The sequence below is a fragment of the Impatiens glandulifera genome, chromosome 3 (genome assembly GCF_907164915.1).
Source record: "Impatiens glandulifera chromosome 3, dImpGla2.1, whole genome shotgun sequence".
Lineage (NCBI taxonomy): Eukaryota > Viridiplantae > Streptophyta > Magnoliopsida > Ericales > Balsaminaceae > Impatiens > Impatiens glandulifera.
Window position 1 is genome coordinate 9,639,962 of NC_061864.1, and position 10,809 is coordinate 9,650,770.

Below are 10,809 nucleotides of genomic sequence, written 5' to 3' on the forward strand. Positions count from 1 at the left end.
ATTCACAACTAGGTTCTCGTTAATGTTGACAAGGGCGGTGGGATTGAATAGAAGAAAATACAATCTTTCACTTAACTTCATTTAATGTAGATAATTTTTTTTCTTTCTTAATTTGACTTGCTGAAATTTTGATATTTGCGGGCTTTCTTGCCAATATAGTGTAGCTGAAAAGGTAGTTGGTTCATCCCCTGATTGGTACTTTCAAAAGAAATGTATACTTTCTTGATTATCCAAAAACTGAATGTAAGAGGTCAATCTATAAAAATAAAAGAATCCAAATGCATGTTTTAAGCAAGTAGTTGTTCTTTAATATGTATATTTAGTTGACCTATATGCTCATTTGATAAGAGATTCTTTTTCTTTCTTTGTTTAGAAGAACCATTCATATCATTTATCACATTGACAATCAACAATAATTTCTTTGAAGTTCTATTAATCGCTGTTATTGTTTATATTATTTTATTTGTTTCTCATATTTAAGATATGCGAGGAAATTCCATGACATCTATGGTGACTTCATTGGCATGTACAAAAAAAATATTTATATAAATTCTTTAACAGCTTCTTTATGTATGTTGGTGGGAGAAATAAAAAAAAAAAGGTGAGAAGAATTTTTCTCAAGTCTTGTGGTTGATAGAGCATCTCCATTTGCGGCTACATGAACATGCAAAGCATTAAAAGTACTGAATAATCGTGTTAACATTAAATAATAATGTTTGATAATATCTGTACTGGACCCACATTAACATGTTTATTTTGTTATTTCCATTTTGTAGGTTTTAATTTTCATGCATCTAGAATCTGGATTATGATGTCCGCTTTACACGCGTCATAATCTTGTAATAGGTAACTATTACATGATTAAACTAAAGTCTTATCTCTTGGCCGGCATTAGTATTGATCAAATTAATTGGTTCTATATGCTTCGTTTGAAAAAAAACATGTGTATCTGCATGATTTTTTTTTTTCTAAATGCTGGACTAAACCCAGAATGATCTCCACTTCAATACAAATATTTGAATGAGATTCAACATAAATATATATGAAGACTCATATTGCTTTGTTAATGTTTTGATCAGAATTTGAAGAAAAGACAATTCTTAAGAAGACAAATGGGACAGGTGCTGGCAACATAGTTTTTTCCTTGACCTTGTCTTATGGTTGTGGCTCCTAGCTAGCTGGCTGGATGGATGGAAATTGTCCCTTTGTAGCCTTGGAAGGGCAAGAAATAGAGGTTGGTTTCTTAATTTGACTGATTCATATACATTAAAACTGCTTCCCCAATAAAGGAATCAAGATAATAATAACAATAGTTCTGAATCCATCATGTGACTGTTGAATAGGTTTTTAATTAAACATTTCTCCTTTGAAATTGTTGCCTTCTTCTACATAGGACGAAGGACCGGCAGTTGTTGCCTCTAATCCCCAAAAAAGGTATATATATATAAAAAAAAATAAAAAATCAAAACTCAAAAGAAAAATTATTAGAGATGAATTTGTGAGCTCATAATTGTTTACTTACTCAATATTTATACTAATTATGAAAGCCCAATAAGAGTTAAGGCCCAACTGCTATGATCCTTGACCTAATTACTTATTTTTGAAATGTTGTAGATGATTGAGATGTTAGCTTCATTGATTGGCTTTCTGGGTATCTTTGATTTTTAAAACTTGTACTTCACCGACCAATTAAATTCAGCACTGACTGTCATCAAATCCCTAGTTTCAGTTTTCAGAGAACTGGGAGATGAAATGGGCAAAAAAACAGGTTGAATCTCAAAATAGGAGTAAAGGAAGAAGACATAGCATAAAAATAAGGTCAAACCGTTTGTAGTTGCTAAGGCAAGGTCTCGATCTAGGGCTAAGGAAGTTTCGGATAAAGCCAACGGTAGCCAGTGAAAATGGCGTGCAGGAGGTGAAAAGTGAAAAGTGAAAATGGTGAGAAAGGTTTGATATTGGTTATTTTATTTTAACAAAAACACATCTATTTCGTTTAAAAAAACATCAAACAAGTGTAGAAAAGAAAATGTTAGTAGAAAATATTTGAGTGTTAAAAAAAAGGGTTAAGGTCTATTTTTAATCATTTTTGGGATGGAGTAGGGTTGAGGGAAACAAATATCATTATGGTCCAATCCCTAATTATACCAATAAAAATGTCTCAAACAGAACAATTTTGAATAAAAAATCGCATAAAATATGATAAATGTCATCCTAGTGACAATAGTCTTGCTAAGGTTTTTTCGAGTCAGATTGAAGCGACAATCTATAAATATTGATGTATGTTAAGAGCTAACATCATGTTTACACAAACTTAGATGCTAAGGAAAATGAGATATGACAGCAAATTGGATGGCGAAGAAAATAAGATGTTGAATAAACTCAAAGATAGTATTAAAAAGGGACTAAGGTGAATCCTAACTCGAACAACAAATGGTGTGGAAAAATTCTGAAAATATAGCGTGAGTTATTGCTATGATTAACTTACTAATTCTCATAATGTTAACATAGTCCTAGTCTATGTTTTAACAAAGTGACACTCACAACTTTTTATAATGTGTTCTTAACGAGGATATTTTGTTAAGGAAGAAAATTTATTACACCGGTGCGAGGAAAAGAAGAGACGACTTCACACATCTTGCTATGTTGCTCCTATTTTAGACATTTTTGAAACTTATTATAAAATATTTTGGGCACAGATTGTATCATGTCAAAAATTAATATGGACTTTGTCACCTGACTTGGATAATCAATGCAATATCACAGGGATTCACAAGAAATGCTTTTTATTTCACTCATTATTTGATGTATAAGTATAACCTAATTGAAATGAAACAAAATATAAATGAAAAAGAGTTATCAGTTAAAGTCTTATTATATATACCAACTACCTTAGCCAAAATTTGAATGGTTAACAACGTTGCTTCAGGCAGAAGCGTTGTTAATTTGAGCTAAATAATACTTTTGTTTTTGTTTGCTTCATGTTCAAGATATTTTATTTATTTATTTTTTATTTCAACAAGTTTGCTTTTGCTTTTGACTTCACTTGATTTAGGACAACTAATTTATGAGGAGCCGGTCAAGAACATGTTATGTGTGAAATACAGTGAATAATAAATTATGATAAAAAGAGGGTTAAATTAAAATATGTTTTATGTGATGTTATGTATAATTAAAGCATCTAAGATTATTCACTAATAATAAATTGTTAATATAAATATTAAAAATTATATAAATGTTTTCTATTTTATTATATTAATACTTATGGAGGCGTTTGATTTGAGGCACTATTGTAAAATGTATAAATAGTATGGATTATATTGTTTGATTTAAAATATAAGAAATAATATATATTTTATAAGTTTTGTATTAATATATAATATAAGTACATGATATAAAACTTTAATGGATAAAGAAACTTGAATTTTTAAAAAGATACATAAAAAAAAGCATACATTTGTTTATCTTTGCCAAATTTTCATTTATCACATCATTTTAGGTCATTCAAAATTTGACGGAGGAAAACACAAGTACATTTTTTAATTTTTTTAATTTTGTAAAAAACAAGATAAAATATCTATTTTTAAAACACAACTTACTCCCGTTATTATCTCCAACTATAATATAAAGTTAAAATTTTATTTTAGTATTTATATATATATATATATATATATATATATATATATATATATATATATATATAAATAAACATAAGATAGAGTGTGATGTTTAAGGATAACAATGAGACGATTCAGGCAGGAAAATCATTCTGTCCCGTTTTTTTTTCGAGAAAATTTTTACTATTATTTTTGCTTCGTTTGATTTTGGGGAATTTCATGAGCACCGTTTATACCATATTTTCTAAAAAAAAATTATATAAACGATTTTTTAAATTTAATATATATATTAAAAATATATTATTATAAAGAAATAAATTTAAAACTTTCATAAAATGTATTGAACAAATAAATATATTTATGACTTTATATGTTTAATTGCGTTTACAGTGTTTGGGGCGAGTCGAGGTAGGGGACACAAATACAATCTACGTTCTATCCTTGATCAACTACCGATTAAATCAGAAAAAACCCGCCTCAACTCAAAAATTCGGTTCGGTTACCGCGGGGCAGTTTCAAATTACCGCCCTTAAAAAAATATTAAATTAATTTGTTAAAGTAAATTTAGTAGGTAGTTTAAGTGGTAAAAATTGATATCTATGATATTAAAGATAATAGATTTGATATTGAGATAAGTGAGAAAAAAAATTTATTAATTTTTTAACTAATTAGATGGAGACATGTAATTTTCTCTCCCAAATTCCCTCTCACTCATTTATCTTTAATATATAACATCATCTATTTACTCTTTATATTTTATAAGAGTTTTAAGTTTTTTTTTTATATTTTATAAGAGTTTAAAGTTTATAATAATATAGTATATATTATATAAAAATATTATTTTATATAATTTTTTCAAAACTATTTTAAAAACAATCTCCATGGAGATAAATGCGTAATAGGGAATGATAAATGCACTAGTGCAGTCATTAGAGATGTAAGGACATTCTAGTTTCCTAAACTAAAAAAAAACAATTTTTTAGTATTATGTCTTGGTTTAGTATTATAATACATATTAATATATAATGCTTTGATTTTTCTTTTATTAACTTTAAATTTATCAATATACTTGAAACAATAACTTTAGTATTATTTGTACATTTTATTAAATACACATTCAAGGTTATGAAAATTCATTTTATATCATCTATTAGATGTACACTTCATTTCGTAAAGAAAATATTCAAAAAAAATTATGAAAAAAATATCATTATAAAAAACTAAAATCAATCAACAGTGAACACACTTATTAAGAGTTGAATACAACTTAATAATCTTTTTACACTAATTTTAAATAATAAGTTAATAAGTTATGACAAAAGGTTATAATTAAGTACTTTTTGTTTAAAAGTTAATTTTCTTCATACCTCTCTTGTTATTTAAGATTATAATCTTAAAATTACTCTCTAATATCTCCTTTTCTTTTTATTTCTTTTTCTTTTCTTTATCTCTTTCTTTTTAATATATGTACTAATCATTAATTAATTAAATCAAACAATACTCTTTTATTATTTTGGACAAAATCTCAAAATACTTTAAAAAAAATCAAACAAGCTCTTAGATATAACTTTTATAAATAATAAAATATTTATATGAAGTTGAACTTTATAAAATTTATATCAACATTATATTTATTATTAGGTATATTTTTGTTAATATAATTAAAATTTTCTTATTTATTTATTTATTTATTTATTTATTTTTATTTAATTAAAATTTAAAATATATATTAATAAAAACTTGTAAATACTAATCTATTTATATAATTAATTTTCAAATAAATTATTTTTTAATTTAAATAATTTATTAATATTTAAAATTAAGTTAACAAAAAAAATTAAATTATTAAATAAAAAAATTAAGTTTATAAGTATATTATTAAATAGTGAGTTTATATTATTGATGATTTATAAAAAAAATTAAAAAGCTTAAAGTAATTAATATTAGTTATTATTGCAAATATAAAATTAATAAATTAAATAACATAAATATTATTTTAAAAAATTCAAGTAGAACTATTATGATACGTTATCGTCGTAACTCCACTTAAATTCAAAATGCTTCTAAATGAAATTGTTTTGTTTTTTTTTTTCTTTTATACCGACTTTTATTACTAATTAATTTAGGAGATTATTCATGCATTATAACACAAAAGGGTAAGTTGAATTTCTTAAGCAGTAAGAGAGTCAGTAGTGGTACAAATTTGTACCCTCCACAGTACAACTTGTTTTTCATTTTTACTGTATAAAATTAGTAATTCACCTTTAGAAAAAACATTTTTTACCCACTATCCCAACTGATACCCTCAACAAATATTGAGAGATTCACCAAAACTGATACCCTCAACAACTTTAAAGTTCATTTGTGAAAACATACTGTAGTTTTTTTTTAAACACAATAAAACTGTAAATTAAATTGATTTCGATTTTGTTTTTATTTATAATATATTTAACTTTTATTTAAAAAACAAATATAATATGGTATTTTAAATAATTTTATCTTTGGCCAAATGGTTAGATTGAGTCTCTATACTTATACTGGAGTTAGTTGTGATTTCGAACATCTTATTTAAATGTTAAGAGTTTTTTAGTGTTAAAATTAACAAAATAAAGTTTTGTTTTATTGGTTTTTAAACGCAATTAACTTATTTACGTAATATTTATAAATAAATAAATTACAGGTTAAAAGACACTAGTTGAATATCAATATTTTTATATATTTTTATAAATTTTAACAAAAACAGATAAAAATTGAGGTAAACTTTAAATTATATAAAATAAAAAGAATTTTGATAATGATTGGGGAAAAGTAGTTGATAAAATAGAAATAACGTACGTACGCCATGTAATAAGAATCATTAAAATGACATGTAAAATGATATGATCAAGAATCACATCAAAGGCATGATTTTTTTTTTTTTTGATCGAGTGAGTGAGTGAGATTCAATGCATATATATATATATATTTCATTTTTATCTACGTCCAAAATCCCCCAAATGATTGCTTTTCAATTATTAGAATGCTATTTTTAGCACCAAAAACAAATTATTTGAATATTAATTTGTAACCCATTTCACCATTTTCAGAAATATATATATCAGAGTTAGTTTATACGGCGTCTAGGCCTGAACTGCCCTACCCCCTATCAATTAATTAATTAATACAAATAGATAGCTTTCTTTTTACATTATTAAGATTAATTAATTAATTAATTAATTTAACATCTTGATGGATGTGTCATTAATTTCATTCTTAAATTTCCCCCCTAACTAGCTTAGCTTTGGATCTCGTGGTTAATTAATTTGCTTGCATTCACGGTTACAACACAAATCTTGTTTTTAATCCTAAAATACTAATTGAGTTGAAATTCTTTAATATAAATACTTAGATCTTGTAGGTTGCAACTTATTTAAATACATTTTAGTTGATTTAAATAATGTTCATTTGTGATGATAAGGATTTGAGTTAATTTTTTTAAAATAATATTAATATATAATAATAAAATAATTTTTTAATTAATAAATTAAGTAACTGAATTATTGTGGAAAAAAAATGAATGAAGTGATATTTTGAATTAAAACTAAAAACAATCCAATAAAGTCATATAAAAAATATATTTACTGACTCATATTTTTTTTACTATTATCATTTTTTTTAATTTATAAAGTTAATCAAATTTTACAATTAAATTAAAATAATATTTCTTTCACTTTAATTTAATTTTTTTTAATAAAAATTAAATATGATAATATTTTTCAACTAACATATTGGATTAAATATTTGATTTTATTTCTATATTACTCTACAATAATATAGTGAAAACTCATTTCTGAGTTACTAGTACTAAACATTTTAAGACAAAGTAGTCTAGTGGTAAGAGTTGACTTAAAAGATTAAAATATTATGAGTTCGATTCAATCTGAAAGCGATAGTCATAATTGTGGGGTGTAATATTAGCTATTCCTTATTAAAAAAATGACAAGGCGCTAAGTAGTAAACATTTTAAGATGTTATAAAACTTGTATAACTTGATTTTGAACTCATATTTTCTTTTTCTTTTTTTACTTTTTAATAAAATGATATTAAGTCATTTAAGAAAAACAATTAAAATGAGAAGGTAATTTTAAATATTAGTTCGTTAATATAAAAAAAATATAATTGATGTAGGTTAGGTAGTGGAGTAAGAGTAAATTTAAGAAGGGTAAATATATATATATATATATAAATAAAAATAAAGAAAATGGCATTGGGTATGTAAATAAATCGGCGAAGAATCGGGCTTGTTTAGCTCTGCGAAGAGTATCTCTTAATGTTGATTCCCCGCCGCAAGCCCCGTGACCCGTGAGACCCGTCCTAACAAACCCGGGTGGGACCCGCCTGTTTTTTTTAATTTACTTTTCTCTCTCTCTCTCTTCCAATTGTTATTATTAAATTATATCCATAATTAAATTGCGATTCCAACATTTTTCACTTAAATTCTCCAAGGGTACGTACTTTACTTATAATAATAATTCATATTCAAATTATAAAATTATTTATACCAGTGGCAAATTAGTAATTATAAACCTACGTTGGTCTGTATATATATATAATGAAGATGAAGAAGAAGAAGAAGGGACCACCAGTAAGAAGAGAATAGAATAAAATGGTTAGTCCATCTCATCTGAAGTTTCCCCATTATTTCCATGCTTTCTCTATGAAGTCTTCATCTTCATCTTCTTCTTCTTCAACACAATTACTTATTTCATCCATAATGAAACTGAAAACCCTAATTCAGTCTCTCGTCTTCTCCCACATGCGACGAGCAGCCAAAGTTCTATCCAAGGCTAAATCAATCCTGTCCCAGATCTTCAAAGACATCCATCTCATTCAAATCATCGAACCCCTCTTGATAATTAATAAGAAGAACAAGGTTGACACGACCAAACTCTTTCTTGGTTCTTTCAGGATGCATTACAATTGGTGCTCCGATTCTCATTCCAATATCACCCCCGACCTCCCACCCACCGCCTCCGCCTCCGCCTCCGCCGCCATGTGGAATTCTCTGGTCTGGATAGAGATAGATGAAGAAGAAGAAGATGGACGGAACACCTTTTCTACTTACCCTAGCTGGCTCAAGGAGAAAGACGATGATGATAATGATGATGGTGACATCGACAAGATGGCCGGAGCTTTCATTGCTAACTGCCATGAAAAGTTCAAACTGGAAAAGCAGGAATCTGAGAGGAAGTTTCAAGAAATGTTGGCTAGAAGTGTGTGATCAGATCTTCTTTTAATTAATTATTTCTTCATTATAATTTCTGGAATTAATTTATAAGATCGATCCATCGATGGTGAGAAATAATTAAGTTATATCGTCAATATGTATGCAGCTCAGCTCTGCAAATCCATTCATCTTCCATCTCCATCTAAATGCTAAAAGAAAATGTTAAATTAATTATTAAATGGGTCAACAATTTCATCAGATTAATTAGTTAACTTATTTTTACAATAAAATCATGTAGTTGACACAATTTCTTATATTTCAAAATTAAGAGAAATAGTTGAATGATGATCCGATCCACTTCATTTTCGTAAATAATATAGTATTTAAAGATAACACTAAAGATGACCGATCACTCAAAGGATAAGTATCAATATCTAACCGGCCGATCAAATGTCACGAGTTCGATTTTCATTTAAATCGTATTAAGTTGAAGTGAGTAATTACAGTTTAGGGTAGTGCTAACTTTCTAAACTAAAATAATGTTTGTTACGAATTATTTGATAGTGTTATAGCTAGTATTTAATTACAAATATATCTTTAAAAAATAAATTGTCCAATATGCCATCTTCTTAATTAACCAGCTTTAATTCATATTTTTTCTAGTAATTATATATTATAACAATGATTTTAGAATAATACAAATTTATTAATCAACTTTTTCTCAAATGTTGCATATTCTTGATGAAAACAATGAAGAAAAACATTGCAATACAACAACGTCCAAGGAAAAAGCATCAAATTAACAAGGAAAAAAAAAGTTAAAAATAATAATGTTGAGGTTTCTCAAGGACTGATAAACTTTTTTTTAATATCTATATTCCATTGGTTTTACAACATTTTAAATCTTAATTTATGTTCCCTAAGCATACTTAAACACTGATCAATTGAAAGATGGGATTAGTACAAGCTAACCTTGTCTCACCAAATTGGACAAGTTTATATTGGGCATCAATATCTTTATCTTTAAAAAACAGTCTACAAGTCGGTTCCTCAACAAAATATATACTCGCTGATAATGTTAATTATGAAGAACATTCACCACCATACCATCATTGAGGAATCATATGGGTAAGTTGGTAATTAATATATGCGTTTGTGAAAAGTTTGAGATTAATTAATTAATTAATTATATGAAGCAAAAAATTGATGAAGTGAAGTGGCTCAACTAGTTTACAAAATATGATGAGTATAATACATTTAGTATGGTTGTCACGGCACGTGTCAATGTCACACGTCTCATGTGATCCACTTATGGATGTATTAAATGTAACAGTGATATATATAAATAAAATAAAAAATAATAATTTAAAATAGATGATATTTTAGTATTTTAGTTAATGAATTGAGTAATGTGATGAATGAGAGATGAGTGAAATAATGTTTGATTTTGTTTGAATTATTAAAATAACTCTAAACCGAACCAGGCCTAATATTAAATCCAAACACTTCTTTAACGTCTAATCCTATTGGGTTTCACTTTTGACATGAAGTGATGAATATGTTTCTTCTACTCCTCCAAATACAGACACTCATTCATTCATGTATGTCTACTTTCTCATTATTAAAGGTTTCTAAACGCCAATCATTATTATTACTATTATTATTTTGGAAGGATACACAGAGTTGCTGTTCACCTGATCGATCAATACCTTTAGTTAGTTTCTAGCAATAATTTTTCCATAGGTTTGGGATTATGATTCAAGAATCTATTTGGGTTCCAAGGAAAATTCGAATAAGATTATTATATATTTTTTCATTGTTTTCTCAACTCGTAATTAAGCTCGATCAGGGTGATTGAAACTTGAAATGTCATGGTCTAAAATTTATGTTTCGAGCTACGTATTTTAATGAAAATCTTTTATTTAAAAAAACTCTTCTTACTATATATAATCAAGTTAAGAAATTTCATCTTTGAAATTTTGTACAAAA

The 10,809-nt window shown here is 26.4% G+C and overlaps 1 protein-coding gene across 1 annotated transcript; it reads left to right on the forward strand.

Moving 5' to 3' along the window:
• The first annotated feature begins 8,238 nt into the window (after positions 1-8,238).
• Positions 8,239-9,013, forward strand: LOC124932652. The gene has a single exon (XM_047473315.1). The coding sequence runs from the start codon at positions 8,260-8,262 to the stop codon at positions 8,872-8,874; it is 615 nt and encodes a 204-aa protein (XP_047329271.1). The 5' UTR covers positions 8,239-8,259; the 3' UTR covers positions 8,875-9,013.
• The last annotated feature ends 1,796 nt before the right edge of the window (positions 9,014-10,809 follow it).